The 19,225-nt window shown below is 40.5% G+C and overlaps 2 protein-coding genes across 2 annotated transcripts; both read left to right on the forward strand.

Moving 5' to 3' along the window:
• Positions 1 to 109: 109 nt before the first annotated feature.
• Positions 110 to 9,218, forward strand: uroc1 (urocanate hydratase 1). The gene is made up of 19 exons (XM_058632386.1): positions 110 to 343; positions 1,926 to 2,056; positions 2,882 to 2,975; positions 3,114 to 3,173; positions 3,266 to 3,394; positions 4,311 to 4,372; positions 4,449 to 4,515; positions 4,665 to 4,808; positions 4,895 to 4,983; positions 5,891 to 5,953; positions 6,055 to 6,234; positions 6,332 to 6,429; positions 6,534 to 6,606; positions 6,695 to 6,884; positions 6,992 to 7,090; positions 7,183 to 7,282; positions 7,531 to 7,612; positions 8,589 to 8,688; positions 8,775 to 9,218. Exons 1-19 carry the CDS (start codon positions 218 to 220, stop codon positions 8,913 to 8,915), a joined length of 2,028 nt encoding a protein of 675 aa, XP_058488369.1. The 5' UTR covers positions 110 to 217; the 3' UTR covers positions 8,916 to 9,218.
• Positions 9,219 to 9,833: 615 nt separating this feature from the next.
• On the forward strand, positions 9,834 to 18,290 carry LOC131461289 (MAP kinase-activated protein kinase 2-like). The gene is made up of 10 exons (XM_058632447.1): positions 9,834 to 10,561; positions 13,783 to 13,922; positions 14,499 to 14,563; positions 14,657 to 14,736; positions 15,513 to 15,639; positions 15,796 to 15,871; positions 15,989 to 16,113; positions 17,188 to 17,273; positions 17,368 to 17,448; positions 17,905 to 18,290. Exons 1-10 carry the CDS (start codon positions 10,295 to 10,297, stop codon positions 18,121 to 18,123), a joined length of 1,266 nt encoding a protein of 421 aa, XP_058488430.1. The 5' UTR covers positions 9,834 to 10,294; the 3' UTR covers positions 18,124 to 18,290.
• Positions 18,291 to 19,225: the final 935 nt, after the last annotated feature.

A 19,225-nucleotide genomic window follows, 5' to 3' on the forward strand; every position in this document is an offset into this window, starting at 1 on the left:
TGTGCCGATCAATAATTACCAAACACCCTGTTCGATCCCCTGTGTACCATTGGTGGATTGTGATGGGCAAAGACAACCAAAAAGCCAATGGTACAGGAGGGCGAAGAGTAATCGCCCTCCGACCTTTAAAAAGTTCACTGTTTCTGTCCTTACAGGATCTTTTTGCAGTGGGACGTGTGAGCTGCCGCCTGATTTTTGTCTCCAAATCCCCAGCATTATGTCCAATTTAAAGGAGTTATGCAGTGGTTTACCTCTGGACCCTTTGCCACCGAACCAGGGAAGAGATCCCAGTTTGCCACATGCTCCTATTCGGACTCCAAACCTCACCGCAGAAGAAGAGCGGGTGAGTAAATACACAGAATCCATCATTTTTACACTGTTGCTACATTATCATGTGTAAAGTAGTAATTCAAGCTTTACCATAGTGTAAACTTCTTAAACTAACCCATATAATGAATAATATTTCTTGATGGCTTCATCAGTCACCATTTTCAAGAACACCGAAGCAAACCCAGTTGTATATTATGTAAACTACTGAGGATACAATGACCTGGATGACTGAGAACATTCACAGGCATTTTGTGCATGCCTTACTTTTGGGTGAGGAACCTTTTTCCAAACAAGGGCTAGTTAATTTTTGATCAAATCCCTCAAGGGCTACAATAAATAATTGAACACTAACCTCTCAGGTCAGGGAATTTGTCTGAAACTGCTTCTCTTTGGTGTCTGGTTAGTCATTTTTAAATATGTCAAAGACCTGAACGTGCACCCTGAGGCAAAAACCCAACTCTCCATATTATTTATAGAATTTATATATATTTTTTATAGAAAGTTGTTGTTGTTTTGAAGCTCAACAATTGTTGGTGACTGTTTGTCAGTTCCACATAAATTAAAATATCAAATATGTTCAGTTTCCTGAGAGAGTTACACAAACTCATCAGCAAATTCATGTGTCATATCAGGGTTTTGCTTATTTTAGCCTTGTACAGCAGAGGTTTAAAACTCAAATGGTCTGGGAGCCAATGAGCGTCCAGTGTGGTCACGAGTGGAAATATAAAACCACTTTTCAGTTGATCTGTGCTTAAAATGATATCAGAATATTTCATCATGATATCAATAATAATATTTGTGATAATATTCCATGGAATTTCTAAATAAAAGTATTTATTTTTAAATGGAAGGGCATAAAGTCCACAATAAAAAAAACTGTATTTATAATACATAAATTCACTTTGAGAGCTGTGATGTACAGTTTTCTTCTGTCTGGTTCTAACTGCTCCTTCACAGAGTCTCTGTGTGAATGGACTGTTACTGTGGCTCACTCACTGTCAAACCTGTCTCTATATATAACAGAATGTGAGTTTGTGGTAAAAGCTCATTGTGTGCACACAGGTTCATAAACTCCTCAGTTTAGCCACATGTTTCCAGCTGTAATGATGCTCGACTGTCATGTAACTACCGTACATTCTTATTCTGTATTTCTGCGTTGCTTTATTTAGATTATTTAGATCATATGTGGCTCAGAGACTGTAGCTTCTCCACCCCGTTCTTTCTTGCACATCTAAATGCAACAGAGACACCAGTGATGTTAGTAAATCCACTGGTTTCTGCCTAACATTATCATGAAGTGATGTAATCAGGTTTGCAGCTTATATGTATGTCAGATACAGAAGCACGGTCGGCGTTTTTTTTGTCACAGTGTGTACTCTGTCTTCTTGCATCACCACAGTTTCCTCATGGACTGCTTAAAAAATTGATTATTCTCTAAGGAATGAACTGATTATCCCAAACTCAGAGTAAAGGCTCAGGTCAATAATTAAGAGAGATACAGTGAGTTCTCCACGTCTCGTAGTATTTTCTGCTCATCTGTCTGACTTGATTTGTATTGATTTCACAAAGCTACTGTAAACTCCTCTTCCCTCCAGTTGGCGCTGAGAAATGCTCTGCGTTATTTCCCTCCCTCTGTCCACGCAACACTCGCACCTGAGTTTGCCCAAGAGCTGCGGCAGTACGGACACATCTACATGTACCGCTTCTGCCCCACTCTGCGCATGAGGTGAGGCAACAAGAACCTGGATGATGTTATGATCACTAATACCGGGATTGGAATTTGAGTCTTCAGATAATCAGAATTAGATATTTGGAGCATATTTGCTTTTACACAAACGCTTGGTTGGTCAATAACAAGCCGTGACACAGGATTGTTATTTTACAGTTGTACAGCAAACATAAAAATGTGATTGATGAACTGTAAACCAATGACAAGAAATAAAAAATATAGAATAACAACGACATATATGAGGATTTACTCTGTGTCTCATAAACCAGTATTAGTCAAACCAGTTATCCTGTTGTAATATTAGTCACACACAATTACACACAATTCCCTCTACATTCAGATGGCACTAGGGCTGAACAATTAATTGATTACATATTATAATTACAATTTGAATAAATGCAATTCACAAAGGCTAATTGGTTAATTGTTCTACTTTTTTATTGTCTTATGCTGTAAAACAAACATGTTTTCATATACTGAACTTCTCATTCTTCCACGAAACTATCGTCATTAATATTTTTAACACAATAAATAAAACATCATCAACCACAACAAATAAAATCACCATCACAATATCAGTCAAAAAAGTCCCAATTGGGCATTTCTCCATACTGTTCAGCTGTAATGGCAAAAAAAGATCACTGTCACTCACACACACACACACACACACACACACACACACACACACACACACACATAGTGAATCCTTGTGTCCAGATCATGTTACATGTCATATTACCAGAGCATTTCCTCTTGCGATGCCACTGTTTAGTTTCTTTGCTCCACCACAGTCATCATGTGACCTCCTCTCTGTCTCCTCAGAGCTCTCCCCATCGATCAGTACCCATGCCGCACACGCCAAGCAGCCTCTATTATGTTAATGATTATGAACAACCTGGACCCAGCAGTTGCTCAGGTGAGCTTATGTTTACCTAACAAAGCAACACTTATTATTATTATTAATAATAATAATAATAATAATAATAATAATAATAACAATAATAATGAACCTTTAAGTGGAATCCTCACTTTATTGTTTTTCTTTGTTTTTCAGTTTCCTCAGGAGCTCGTCACATACGGAGGTAATGGACAGGTGTTCAGTAACTGGGCCCAGGTAAACCCTGAATTTACTGCAGGTTTTTTGTTAATTGTTTTTGCAGCTTTAACCACATGATATTATATTTATTTGTGTTTGTTTGGGTGCAGTTCCGCCTGGTGATGCATTACCTGAGTGAGATGACCGAGGAGCAAACTCTGGTCATGTACAGCGGTCATCCTATGGGCCTGTTCCCCAGCCTGCCTTCCTCGCCTCGTGCCATCATCACTAACGGCATGGTAAACACCAGGATATTTACTATATATATATAATACTTATCATGAATCAGAGGCTATGATATCATATTCTACACAGCAGCTGCTTTATTATGAAGCACGGGCAGTGGATGTGTTTAACACATGCGCTGCTTCATGTCAGTTGAATCCACTGTCTTTATTTCACCACATGCAATGTTTATGTCTGAAGACTACCATCACAGCATTTGCTGCCATCATTAATTCACGCTTTGGCAAGGTGTATCTCTCAATATTCTGCAAAACTATTTATTTTTATCACTGCATTAATAATAGAAATGCACTGCGCATAGGTGAGCTGTATGAAAGTGTGAGTGACTGGGTGTGAATGAGCGAATGAGTGTAAAGTGACCATCAGGACTAGAAAAGTGCTTTATAAATACAGAACATTTAAATGCACACAATACATCGGACTCAAATAATACAAGTATATACTAATTAACTAACCAATAAAGTGCTAGTCTATATGTGTCCTTGAGCAAGACACTTAACCCCATGTTGCAGCGTGTGAATGAGTATGAAATACAGTATGTGTGAATGGCTGAATGGCAAAACTATAGTTTAAAGCAACCCATCAAGACTAGAAAAGCTCTCTATAAATACAGACCATAACCAACTCTTCTTCTTCTGATTTTATTTGGTAGTAATGAGTAACAAAGATAGTTAGAGGAAATTTAATGGAGTAAAGTTAAAAGTTGCTAGAAATATAAATAACAGTAAAGTACACATACATTAATTTTGTACTTAAGTACAGTATTTGTACTTTGTGACATTATAACACTGCTGTTAAGCCCTTTGAGGCAAATTGTGTTTGTGATGTCAGACTATATAAATAAAATTGAATTGAATTGAGTTGAATTGATGATTGAAAGGTTTGCTAATTGTCTTTTGCTCCACTCAGGTTATTCCAAACTACTCTTCCAGAGACCAGTATGAAAAGATGTTTGCCCTCGGTGTAACTATGTAAGTTTTATCTGTCAGTGCTGTTTCTAATGGTTATGTATAAAAATGATGAAAACTGTTTGATGTGCACTTTCAGGTATGGTCAAATGACTGCAGGCAGCTACTGCTATATTGGACCTCAGGGGATTGTTCATGGCACGATGGTTTGTGAATTTAAAAGAAGTATGACATAATTATAACCTGATTTAACATGAAACAGAAAGAAAGAATCACTGTGGTGTTAAATGAAAGCAGTCATGAGTATAGTGCCTTTTTTTCTCTTCATGTGTTTCCCTGTGGTGTGTCTGTGCAGCTGACTGTGCTGAATGCCGGCCGCAGGTACCTGGGCTCCGATGACTTGAGGGGTCGTGTTTTCGTCACCTCTGGCCTCGGCGGCATGAGTGGAGCTCAGGCCAAAGCTGCCGTCATTGCTGGCTGCATTGGTGTGATTGCAGAGGTCATTTCCTGTTAATGCTGACTGCTGAGGAAGTGAATGGTGGAAGTGCTGTCCATGTGACTGAATCACTCGTCTTTTCCATGTAGGTGGACGAGGCTCCTCTTAGAAAACGACACGAGCAGGGCTGGCTGATGGAGGTCACCAGCAACATAGAGCACTGCATTCAGCGAATCAGGTTATTCAACGTCTGATACTTTCCTTTTGAACTTCTTCAGTTGTGCTGGTATTGAGCATAGACGATATATAAAACAGACATGGTCTTCCAGTTTGAAAAGTGTAGCTCAGAAGTAACAGTAAGCCACCAGGGGGCGACTCTGCTGGTTGCAAAAAGAACTGAGTTTGCATGGAAGTCTATAGGGAAAAAAAACGTTTAATATTCTCTTGATCTATAATGTCATTTAACTTTTTACTGAATCGTTAATAGTCTCAATCACTAGTTTTAGTTTCTTCAGTCACACATGAGGTCAATTATGTCTATTCTGTAAGGTATGTTAGTAAATACTGTGTATGGCACGCATGTCCAAAGTCCAGCCCACAGGCCAATCACGGCCCTCATGAGATTTTGTACGGCCCACAGCTTTGGTTTTATAATGTATTATCATTGCCAGGGAGGGACATGGACACCGATTTGAAACCGGAGTCCTGGGTTCAAAACCTACCTGATATATGCACTCATCTCATATTATGTTATTTAACTTTTTCATTTTGTCACTCCTGTGTGGCTTGGATTTGGTTACATTTCCATTTAAAAATGATAATTGTGACAATGAAAATGAATTTTTTATATTTTTAACAGTGCATTTGTATGTAAATGTTACTGTTAAAAAAAAAAAAAGGTCTGAAGTGACCCTTGGCACCCAGAAATCTTCACATTATCTAAAGTTTGGACACCCGTGGTCTGTGGTATTGAGAACCTTAAGGGGTGGATTTGAGAATCTGGGCTTTTTAATTAGCTCATCATATATTGTGTAAATTTGTATGTGTAGCTGTCAAATAAACGTGGAATGAAAAGCATTCTCATCATATGTTCTGCATGTAGATAGATTTATGAATTTGACACTTTTTCTATTGTTATTTTACAGAGAGGCAAAGAGCTCCAAAACAGCCCTCAGTCTGGGTTACCATGGCAACATTGTAGACCTGTGGTGAGTGAGAGAGAGATTAAAACTGTCTGCCACCAACATACCACGTGGATCTGAAAGAAGACACCATTTATTTCTATATTCTCTGTTGCATTTGTGTCCAGGGAGCGGCTGCTGCTGGAGTATGAGAGAACCGGGCAGCTCCTGGTGGATCTGGGTTCAGACCAAACCTCCCTTCACAACCCGTTCAACGGCGGCTACTACCCAGTCCAGCTCGCCTTTCGCCAGGCAAACCAACTCATGACGACTGATCCTAACCGTTTCCGTACGATGGTCCAAGAAAGGTTAAACTAATAAACTAAGAATAATAAATATCTCAGGGATATTTTCTGCTATGTATACAAATGAGCTACATTCCATACTCTGCACATACTCTCACAGCCTCAGGAGACAAATAAAGGCCATCAATAAGCTTACTGACGCTGGTTTGTTCTTCTGGGACTATGGCAACGCATTTCTCCTGGAGGCACAGAGAGCTGGTGAATAATTAATGCACACACAGAAATTGTCTTTATTATTATTATTTTTATCATTGGGTCAATGAGAGCGCAATGGTGAGAGCTGTGTTTATTGATCTTTGCAGGAGCAGAGGTAGAAAAAGTTGGCGGAGGAGCAACGGAGTTTCGATATCCTTCTTATGTACAACACATTATGGGGTGAGACATTTCCTTCAGCACATTCAATTCAGCATTGATGCTGTTCAGGATGACAGTGAGCCCACTCTACTGTCTGTCTTTACCACAGGGACATTTTCTCTTTGGGCTTCGGCCCATTTCGCTGGGTGTGCACATCTGGTGATGCACAAGATCTTGTCGTGACAGATGACATCGCTGCTACGGTGCTGGAGGAAATAAGTGCCAACGTGTCCGATCGTATCAGGCAGCAGTACAATGATAACATCTACTGGATCAGAGAGGCTGGGAAACACAAAATGGTCTTTAACGTCCTGCGACATTCACACCTGAATTCTCCCTCACTATACCAAACACACAGGTTGAGCTGCAGCTACAAGTGATGGTTTCCCTCTGGGTTTTTATTCAGGTTGTGGGATCCCAAGCCAGAATCCTTTATTCTGACCAGAGAGGGAGAGTCTGCATTGCTTTGGCGATCAACCAGGCTATCGCTGATGGAAGAGTTTCAGTAAGAGGCTGCTTTGTCTGGCTGTGTATGTAGTGTTTGTTTAATATCTAGACTCTCGGTGGCTCAGTTTCTTTTTTCTTTCTGTCACTCAGGCTCCTGTGGTTATTAGCAGGGACCATCATGACGTTAGTGGCACAGACAGCCCCTTTAGAGAGACCTCTAATGTGTATGATGGCTCTGCCTTCTGTGCAGGTACGTGCACGTCACTATACATCTGTATGCAAGAACGTCCCAAAGTCATTGAAACCTAAAGACGCAGGTTAAAGCCTATGAATGTGAGTTTGAAAGGATGCTCGTTGTGCCATCAGTAAAGCTACAAAATATTTACCCATTTCCCTCACAAGGACATACAGTATAGCTGGAAGTCAGACCTTTGACCCTTTCCCAGCTTGTCAGGCTCTCTTCATTTCAGCATGAAGCTCATGCTGTGTTTCTTTTAGACATGGCAGTCCAGAACTTTGTTGGTGATGCATTCAGGGGCGCCACATGGGTAGCGCTGCATAACGGAGGTGGTGTTGGCTGGTAAGGCTCGCTTAGTATTCAGTTAACGGAAACGTGTTTTAAATGTTCCTCGTTTTTCATCAATGTAAAGTCCAGTGTCTAACATAGAGGATGGTTTATTGGCACAAGTTAAATATACTAACCAAAAGTATTTGTATAAGTGTATAATCGCTTTAAAATGGAATAGAAATCTTAGATTTTTGTTGCCAAAGAATAAGGCTTTTATGGCTCAATCCCATTTCAATCCCTTGTCGCTACCACAATCACATTTTGCATTTTCACATTTAGGGGCAGGGTGAATTAAAAGGTTTAGGAGTGCATTCAAACACCAGGTTATGAGATTTTACCCAGATTAAACCAAATCCAAGGTTATTAATATAGTCTGTCATAACACTGGTTAGCATGCTGTGGTTAGTGTAGCTACACAATTTGTCTGCAGTTTCTTGTACGTACCATAAACTGGTCCACTAATATTGTATCAAAGACCTTTTCTGCCGTCTCGGCACTTTGCTGCAGCCAAGTGCTTAACAGTGCCTGTAGTCCATTATAGCAACATCATCACACTTGCAAATGGCTTTTTTATTTTATCAAGCTTCATTTTAACCACTACCCCTTGTTACGTCGTTCCAAGGTGCAAGGGCTAGCAGGAAGGGTGGGATTAGACTAAAATGTGCTGTAGGCAAGGGCCTTGAATTCTGGAGGCTGCTGATTTAACTGCGGCCCAAATGGACAAACCAGTCAGAGTGTGCATTTTGTGCGTTTTGAAGCTAAAGATGAATGAAAAAGAAGGACATTCTGTTTGGTAGGCCAGTGCCACCAGAGTTCCCCAATACACCTGGGAAAGGCAGGGATGAGTGAGAAGTCATTAATTGTAATTATCTGCAGTGTCTCACCATTAGATCCCAGTAATTCTTATACAGTGGACCTTTAATCAAGCTACCCAATGTCACTCCATTCTCACTTTATCCAATACAAAACATTTACTTCACCCCTTTAGGGGAGAGGTAATGAACGGAGGCTTTGGCTTGCTGCTGGACGGCTCAGAGGAGGCAGCAAAGCGTGCTAAGCTCATGCTCAACTGGGACGTCTCCAACGGGGTGAGAGGGTTGGGAGAGAAAAGCATTGATGGTTCCAGGTTCGGTCATTACTTGATTGCTGACTGGTGTGAGTCTTCGTTCTCCAGGTGGCTCGCCGCTGCTGGTCTGGTAACACAAACGCCTACGAGACCATCCAGCGCACCATGGAGGAGAACAGGCAACTGCGTGTCACCATGCCCTTCCCTGTGCAGGATGATGCTGTGCTGGACCGTGCTCTGCAGGGCTAACAACTCAGCTGTCATCAACCAACTACAGCTATCTGCAGCCACACAGCAAAGGAAACCTGCGGCTTTCATCACGTCATCAGCCGCAGAGACAACACAACTCACTGAAACCCTGCAAAATAATATAAATTATGTTACACAAGTCGTTTGCAGTTAATTCACAGAATGCAAAGTCGTGTTTAAAGTTCACTTTAGGAATTTGATATGCACATAATGTGTATTTTTGTGCTAAAATCAAAATTGAAGCCTGTATAAAACATGTGTCCTTCAATAAATGAGGCATTTGTGTCTAGATCGACAGACATACTTACTAAACTAAATATGCTTTTATTTCCCACTTTGATGAATGAGCAGATCTTTGCTGAACAAAACCGCACATTTCCGAGCAATCACAGGGTGATTACTCACACAATTTCATAACATTACGTAAATATACCATAGCTACAGTAGAGAGAGACCTGCTGTTCCAGGCTTGAGGAGCATAAAAACAAGAGGCTGCTTCTCCTCTCTTTGTTCTGACTGTGGCAGCAACAGAGGTTTGTTCATGTGCTTCATAAGGCTAATGGAGGTCAGAAAGCTATTATGGTCAAGCAGCAATATGTTAAATAAAACTGGACCCTATTATTATTATTCCATTTTCTGCTCCTGGTTCATGATTTATTTTGATCCACATTTACGGAAGCAGTGTAACATATTACTCACCGAAAGACCCAAAGAAGACAGTATGTGAACGTTACATAGTTGAATCCATTTCTTTTATGTAATGAAAAAAGTTGCATGTTTCAAAGCCCTCCTACTTTTTCATAGTGCTTTGCTTTTCCTAGAAAGGCACTCTATTTTACGGAGTTTGCTCCCCTTTCTTACGCCCCTGGACGCGGATCAGCCCGTGCTCCATGCGCCGGTACAGTGCGGCGCGTCTTTACGCGTGGTTTGTTCCTTTAAGACAAACAGAATCGGCGTCTCTGACTGATTGGAGAATGAATTTGAGCCGCTTCGCTCTGACGTAAGGGGGAGTCGAGAGACTGTTGTAGCCTGCAGGAAGAAACAGATAACGGTGGTGAGGAGCAGGCTGGACCACGGATCTTCTGCTTTTGTGTTTCCACCGAACCGCTTAGTTTATTTCGTTAAACTTGAATCCCGTGTTCACTTCTGTTATCTAATACAACGACTCCAGACCTCCGCCCTTTTCCCTTTACTCCAGATTCATCCCCCCTTTTTTTTCTCCCAGTGTTCAAAGTGGGTCGAGATGTTCTGTCGGGGTGTGCCAAAGTCCTCGAGGATGGACTAAGATGACACTGGACATTTTTCTGTAGCTGAGACATGGAGACATTTGCTCTGCTTCACTGACGACATTTTTTCTTGGGGGTTAAAAAAAGAGGAGAATGCTTCATGACCAGGATCATAAGCAGGAGGAGCAGACGGCGAGTCCTGTTACTGCGCAGCACGGAACCGCGCACCACAGTGACCCCGACAGCCTGGGCTGCAGGGAGGACCAGGACCTGCTGCCACCCGCTTATTCCACTCTGGATTTTAGAAGAAATGCTGTGACAGATGACTATAAAATCACAGCTCAGGTTCTCGGCCTGGGGATCAATGGCAAAGTGCTCGAATGTTACTGCAAGATGAGCGGGGAGAAATGTGCTCTCAAGGTGTGTGTATGTGTGCGTGTGTGGAGATATGTCTTTATTGGTCTGTTTTTATTGAAATTCAAAGCTGTGAGGACACTGAGAGGACATGTTTAGCAGGTCCTCACAACTTCTTAGAGCTTTCTGAGGGTTAAAGGTGATACATGTAAACGTGTACAACAGCGACTTCTGGCGTTTGAATTGGTTACTGCAATCTCATTTCCAAACGTGGTAGCCTTATTTTCTTAAATCTGAAAATACAGAGATTGAGTTCAATTCAATTTTATTTGTATAGCGATAACAAACATTATGTCATAGCACTTTACATGGTAAGGTCAATGAGCAAGCATTTGGCAGCAGTGGACAGACAAAAGAAACTCTTTTTGGTCACTTCCAGTCCAACTTTATGTGTACTTTAGCACTTTAAAACAACCAAAGTGGAGCAAAGTGCTGTACACACTAAGTCAAAAAAGTTCAAGCTCACATGAGGCAATTCAATCCATCTAAAAAAAACAACTAAAATAAGTTAAAAGACATCAAACATATGTAAAAGTAACAGCCATACAATAAAACACAATAGAAACAAACAAAAATAAATAAAATAACCAACAAACAACATTTGTCTCGACCAGTTGGGGTAGGAGAGAGGTGAGAAAGAAGAGAAGAAGATAGAGGAGAGATAGAGAACAACGGGAACAGTTGTGTAACAGGTGAATGAATGAATGATCGGTTCCAGGTCCTCATGTCACCCTCAGAAAAGGACACGCATACACACACATAACTGGCCCACCGTCTGTCTTACTTTTCTGAACATGACCCTATTTGGTCACTAAAACACCAAATCTACACTGAATATACTGGCTGCACTAGTGTAACCAGTGATGTGAAGTTCACGTGTTTTCTTAACCTCTGATGACACATCATGGTCATTTTATGATTTATTATTAGACATTCCTTAGAAATAAAACCTTTAAGACTTGGTTTGAGGGTAAGGGTTGTGGAACACTGTCAGTCCGTGATAAGAATATGTGTGTGTGTGTGTGTACTTTTATTTGTGACCTCTTTAGGGCCTTTTCTGGCATAAACACCCACCTAGGGTCCTGTGGAGACCAAAACCTGATCCTAATGAGGCAGAAAATCATTTCTGAGGAACTGGTTCTGGTTTAGTTTAGGGGTCAGGTTAGGTTAGGCTGTCCAAATGAATGAAAGTCAATGCAGAATAGAGCTGCAACTAACGATTATTTTCATAATCGATTAATCTGTCGATTATTTTCTCGATTAATTGATGAATCGTTTGGTCCATAAAATATCAGAAAACCATAAAAAATGTTGATCTGTGTTTCGTCAAACCTGGAAATGATGATGTTCTCAAATGTCTTGTTTTGTCCACAAACCAAAATTATTGACTTTTAATGATTAATTTGTTATCCAGAGCAAAGAAATGAAGAAAATATTCATATTTAAGAAGCTTAAACAATCAGAAATCTTGTTTTAATCATGAAAAAAGCTTCAAACCGATGAATCGATTATCAAAATAGTTGTCGATTAATTTAGTAATCGATTCATCGATTAATCGTTTCAGCTCTAATGCAGAATCCTCAATAGGATAGCGGTGTGAACCTGTGTGTGTGTGTGTTAAATCCTAAAATGTGAGGACATTTTGGAAAAGTGAGGACATTTTGGCTTATCCTCGCGTTCTGCCATCCCTTCAAAGGATTTTTTTGAGAGTTAAGCCTTGGTTTTAGGGTTAGGGCTAAAATTGGGGTTAGGGTTAGGCATTTAGTTGTGATGGTTAAGGTTAGGATAAGGGCCTAGGGAAGGCATTATGTCTCTGAGTGTCCTCACTATGCATGCTATGTGTGTGTGTGTCCTTCCCCTCCATGATCAAATGTCCTCTGAAGGCTGCTGTCACTGGGAAGAAAGAGAAATGCTATTAATTATTTAAATCTTTGTGCTTTGTGGTCCCCACTTTCTTTGTGTCTTATACTGTGCAGAAAAGAGATTCTTCCTCCTGCAGGGCGTCATTTAAATGTCCAGTGTGTCACACTTTTTTAGGATGGTTATTTTATCTGATCATGTAACACGGAGACATCAGTCATCCAGGTCATTATATTTTCAGAAAGTATGTCCAGTTGTACTCGTAAGTATGTTTATAATTGCTTTGTTTATTTGTGGCCTTAGAATAAACTGTTTACACGCACTTCAGGTTAAGGATGTGCTCTAACGGCAGCACAGTGGACGTGAAGCACAACTCAACGCGCTTGTTGTTTGTTATGTTGTTTTCTGGCATGCAAAGGCCACCATGGTTCCCTGACATGCTTGGGAAACAGAGGGCTGAGCACTGCAGTCCTCTGTTTGTTGCAGTCTGTCCTTTAAAGTTCTATTTGCAGGAATATTTCCAGTTTGTCTTGGTGATTATATCATACGATGGAAACCTGAACCTAAACACTGTCGTTTTTAGTGAACGTGCTGAGCTGCACACACAGTGGGTCAGTCTGTCTGTCAGTGGTGGTAACATTGTAGAATTCTAACCTTACACAACTCAGCATTCCAGAACTGTGACGTAATATTCTAAAATTCAAACTTCATGTTACATAACACTCAGTCACGCATGTAATGAGCCTCAAGTGCTCGAGGAGGAATCTTTAAATCCACTAGGGTTAGAGTTGGGGTCTCCGTGTCATCCTGCTCCAATGTCGGTGAAACATCTGCAGTATTAGTGTCCGTATATGTGAAGACTGTTCATGTTGCTGAATGCTCTGTCAGTGGGAATTACATTCTAGTTTAGTGACTTTTAACATCCAGTGTGTGAGAACTGGTGAGACTGCAGATAAACGGAGGACTCCTCTGTTCATTCCTCCATTTCCAAATCACATTGGGGGAAAAAACGGTGGGTGGCCTTTGCATACCAGAGAGGACGCCATTGTCTACACACGTCTGGTTGTTGGTGTGCTGATGAGGCTTCTGTAGATGCACGTGTTGAGGTTGTTGTAGAAACACGGCAGAGCGAAATGACGTTAAAACACCACTCCTGCCTGAAGTAAAAGGCTTATTTTAAGCTATTTGTACTATTATACACATTTATGGGCCGTTTAACCAATTACTGCCACTTTATGTCCTTTAATAGTGAATATTAACAGTGCTGTACAGAGACAGTGAATTCAGCCCAAAGTATGTTTATTTCAATCTGAACCATATCTTTAACACTTGTGCTCATGTGTGACTGTATTTCTTTACGGATACAGATTCTTTACGATACTCCGAAAGCCAGACGGGAGATTGAGCTGCACTCGCGAGTATCTGGTGGTCCTCACATCGTCCGGATACTTAACCTGTATGAAAACATGCACAACGGGAAGAAATGCCTCCTCATTGTAATGGAGTGGTGAGCATCATCTGTACTTTTTTTTTATTTTTGCTTTATTTAGAGTCCATGAAGGAAAATGCTAGACTTTACTGGACATATGATCCTAATCTTCTCAATTTGTGACTGAATGAGGTAGCACATATAGGGATTATATGGAGCTAAATCCGAAATCACAGTTGACATCATTTTTCAAATTTATTAATTTATCCTGTAGATTTTAAGCAACTACAGGGGATCTGAATTTAGTTTTTCATTTTATTTTTGAACTTTTGAGGGGAAAAACAAGGCCTTTGATTCTGAGCCACAGAATAAACTGCACTTTGAAAAGATGTGATTCGTGAATCAGTTTTCACCTGGTGACATCTTCATGTCTTCTGCATCCTGTGTTTCTGATATGTAGCCTGAGATAAACCCTGTGTTCAGCTTTAATCCTTCACAAATGCTTGAATCATCTGAGCGTGCTGTGCCTCAGAAGACTGGACATACCAGAACATTAAATAATTAGGCACAATGACTCGCTTTGTGTGATTATCTGCTGAGACCCCCCCCCCCCCCACTGACCCAGTTCCGATCTTTTTGTTAATGATTTCTCAGTATGGAAGGAGGGGAGCTCTTCAATCGCATCCAAGCGAGGGGAGACCAGGCCTTCACTGAGCGAGGTGAGCTGGGGTTTGCATTTTGCAACTAAATATACTGTCAGTCTATGCTGTGCATATTTATACTCAGACACCTATTCCCTGTTTGTCCACCAGAGGCATCGGAGATCATGCATGACATCGGCACGGCCATCGAGTACCTGCACCACATGGACATTGCTCACAGAGATGTGAAGGTACTGCTGCTGCCCAGGATAAGTCCTCTTGGAAAATGTACTAAAAGTGTCTAGTTAAAGGTGGTATATGTAAAATATGTACAACAATCCTTAGCATCTGCATTCCTGGAGTGCAGGAGCTTAAACCCAGTGTTATGGCGTTGCACAGCTGTCTATATTTTTGTGCATCTCCACTGTAGACCCTCATGTTTCTTCTCCTCTGGTTGAGACATTTTTGAGTGGGGTAGTGAGGTTTTTTAGGTTGGTAATGTTCAGCATTTTGTGGCCCACTTAGGAAGATTTATTTAGTGAAAAAAATCCACCATTATCGTTGAAGCAAGTATTTATTTTTAATATATTTCCTTTCCTTCATGTTCTTCTCTATGGATCACATTTCCGGAGTACATATTTGTACGACACTGCTGTAAACATCCATCCATAGATCCCTTGTGTACCACTTTACCCTGGCCATGTGCATTTGTTGTTGCGAGAGAACACAAGCCGTGGAACCATGTCCATGCCGGTCAACATCTGTTTTGCATGCTTCTGTGTTTTTCACGTCTCTGCATTTGGAAAAAGCCAATGCGTGGTTTACTCGTGTGTCACCTCTCGCTTGGTCAGAGAGTCATTTCCTCTTCCTCACTTCCTTCAACAACAGTTTTCTCTGATATGATGAATATCTTCATTTTTTTTATGTCTTTTTATGGAATACATTTCATACGTATAGCAAGTATATTACACATGTATACATATATACTATATATATTCATATTTATTATCTTTCATTCTCTCAACAGCCTGAAAACCTGCTCTACACCACCAAGCAGAGTAACGCCACATTGAAGCTGACTGACTTTGGCTTTGCGAAGGAGACAATTCTACACAACTCCCTCCAAACTCCCTGTTATACTCCATATTATGTTGGTCAGTGTTTGCTGTCATATGACTGTAGGACTTCAGTGGTAAAACTAGAAGTTACACAATATGTAAATACAGGATAAATGAGTCACTTTCACATTGTCCATGTTTGTCTTGTCTTTCAAATCTCCATATCATTGTTGTGTGTGCTTGTACATTCAGCCCCAGAAGTGCTTGGGCCAGAGAAATATGACAAATCATGTGACATGTGGTCTTTGGGCGTAATCATGTACATTCTGTGAGTATCATGTGTGTCTCTTGTCTCTTACGACAAGATATACCTGATTATTGACGTTGTTTAAGTTGGTGAAGAAAACAGCACAGTGACTCTGCTGTTTCCTCTTCTGTTGTCCAGTCTGTGTGGGTTTCCTCCATTTTACTCAAACACAGGTCAGGCCATCTCCCCCGGCATGAAGCAGAGGATCAGGATGGGCCAATACGAGTTCCCCAACCCTGAGTGGGCTGAGGTTTCTGACGAAGGTCAGACCATGTATACAAAATATGTACACAACAGTTCAGCGGTTGCTGGTCTTTGGAACAGGGGAAGCTCATTTCAGGCCCAGTTATTTATGCATACATTCTGCAAATGAACAATATGAAAACTGAAATGCTATCATTTTTATTTACAGTGTATATGTACAAATGAAAATAGTCTATATCCCCAAGCAAATAACACACAACGACCAGCTATTTGTCTACAGACGTCCCTCGCAAATCACAGCTGATTCTAAATGAATTAGTGACACATAATCGCGTTCTAGCACACGTTTAGTATTGAAACACAGCACATATTTGACCACATTTTAGAGGAAGCTGAGCTTCCCCTGCTGTCTTAGAGCAATCGTCATGGGTACACAATGTCTAACAGCCAAAAAGACATGCACAGTTACCTCTCGTTTAAAGCTGCAGTGTGTAATGTCTGGTGATTTTTATTCTGTTGATGTTATTATTCTGCCTCTGTTTGGTCTTCATGAACACAAACTGTGTAACATTATTTGTATACTGCGTCCTTCATCTGAATGCAGGCTTTGTAAAACAACACTATCAGACCTGACTGAGGGGGAGCATTTGTGTAAATACCCAGGCAGTGCCGGGGTGGGTGGAGGCAACAAGTGTTTATCCTGTCAAGCTGCTGAATGAGCAGGGGTTTTTTCAGCAGTAGAATCCACTTCTCAAAATTGTTGTTGGACGCCTATGTTCTTCTAGAGCTATACGTTGCTGTACGTCCGCTTTGCCTTCCTCCGCTTTGACATATTACACATGACATCCTGTGTACAGCGAGGGAAAGTCACCATACATCACAAGATTCGAAACTCTGCTATACTGAGAAACAGAGAGAGAGATAGAGAGAGTTGATATACTTAGTCAGCATTGTGTTGTGTGTTATCTTTGGAAACGGCTTGAAGTTAATAATTAAAGCTACACCCTACAGCTTTAATATGAAGTTAGACAGACAGGACATCGTGAAAGAATGGATTACACATTCATATGTACTGTAGTAACATGACAACAATGACTATTTTGCAGACTGTCTGATTACTTTGTCCTCTGCAGCGAAACAGCTCATCATTCAGTTACTGAAGACGGACCCCAATGAACGGATGACCATTGGACAGTTCATGAATCATCCCTGGATTAGTGTAAGTTGACACTTAATAATCCTTATGAATAAAAACCTGGTATTGTCTACCTGTGTGTTCTTGTATTCTCCTGCTGTTGTGTTTTTACCTGCAGCAGTCAATGGTGGTCCCTCCAACACCACTCCACACCTCTCGTGTTTTGACAGAAGAGAAGGAGCTGTGGGATGATGTGAAGGTGAGAAAATCGTAACATTTGAATGTACAGTCAACCGATCACATGGCAGCAACGTAATGCACGTAGGCACGTAGACATGGTCAAGACGACCCGATGAAGTTCAAACCGAGCATCAGAATGAGGAAGGAAGGCGATTTAAGTGATTTTGAACGTGGCATGGTTGTCGTACCAGATGGGCTTGTTAGTATTTCAGAAACTGCTGATTTACTGGAATATTAATACATGACCATCTCTAGGTTTTACAGAGAATGGTATTAGATGGGAATTGCTATTAAAGATAGAAAGGCAACCAAAATATTCTGAAGACCAGCACAACATGCAGAACCTTGAAGCAGATAGATGAGGTCTCCTCTGTACCTAATAATGTGGCATTTGAATGTGGGCCTGTACTCCAATGTCACCACTAGGTGTCAGTAAAATATGACATTTACAGCACACACTGTCTTGGTCCAACAGGAGGAAATGACCAGCGCCTTGGCCACCATGAGAGTGGACTATGACCAGGTGAAGATCAAAGACCTGGACACGTCCAACAACCCTCTGCTCAACAAGAGACGTAAGAGACCTGTGCCTGGAGGAGCCGATGAAACGGGACAAGCTGAAATCGGAGATGGAGGTGGAGGAGTGGTGTGTCATAATCACAGAGAAGTGACTTTTTCTGAAAATGTAGCATAAAAGCCACAGTGAGCAAATGATCTCATCTACACGTCCCCTAGATTATGGTGTTTTTCTTACTTTTCCTCCTGTTTTTATATCACTGCACTTAATAGTCTAATGAATGTCATTTATTTTGATGTGTTCTTCTCAAACATTTGAAATAAAATTGTGATTTTTATGTTTTACAGCTTTGCGTCACGCTTGTACGTGAAAATACATTTTACTGTTTACTGTTTGTGTCACACAGCGAATAATTTGGAATACCTCTCTGTGAAGATATAGAGTTGCATGATAAGGTTAAAAAAATAAACTTTATTATCAATATACAGTATAAATAAATATTAACCAATATTAGAATTCTGACTGCTTCAATTCAGAATTCTTAGGAGTGATCACTTTTGCATCTTAATTATCATTTTCACACAAACAATCATGATGATGTGAAATTTGTTGGAGTTTGACAACAAACAGAGTTTTCTTTTTGGGGCGGGAGAATCCCTTCAATACTTATAACGCTGTTAAGTCAAACATATAATCTTGCAGTGTCAATTTGAATATTGCACTTTGGCTGCACCACTGTTCCTGCATTGTCATTAAAATGTTACATAATTGGATTAAAAAGAAAATCTAAATACATTCTAGAGAGAATACCAAACCTTTAAATCCACAGCCCTCAACTATGTCTTAATGTGTACAAGATCATCAGCCAGTGATGAAAGAAGTATCACAACACAAAAATGATTCCTAATGTCTTAAAGCAACAAAATGTACATGAAGTATCACCTGTAAAAGTGCTCATTAGTTCTCTCACTGTTATTATCATACAGGATATTATTAAAGTTATTGCTGATGTACTAAATATAGCAAGTATAAGATGCTACCCTTGCAAATGTTCAAAGTGGTGCTAATTCCAAACACTATTATACTTTTGTGTAAACTAATCTTTAACAACATATGAACATACACTCACACAATGCTGGTTAATCTTATCCAGACTAATTACAGAATTTACTTCCGCATTCCTCTCCAACTTGTAAAGAAAGAAAGAATAATCGTGAGACTCATCAGCACAGAGCTTTATTGAGTCTGGTCGCTGAGATAAGTCACTTAACGCCTGTTA

The sequence above is a fragment of the Solea solea genome, chromosome 6, assembly GCF_958295425.1.
Source record: "Solea solea chromosome 6, fSolSol10.1, whole genome shotgun sequence".
Lineage (NCBI taxonomy): Eukaryota > Metazoa > Chordata > Actinopteri > Pleuronectiformes > Soleidae > Solea > Solea solea.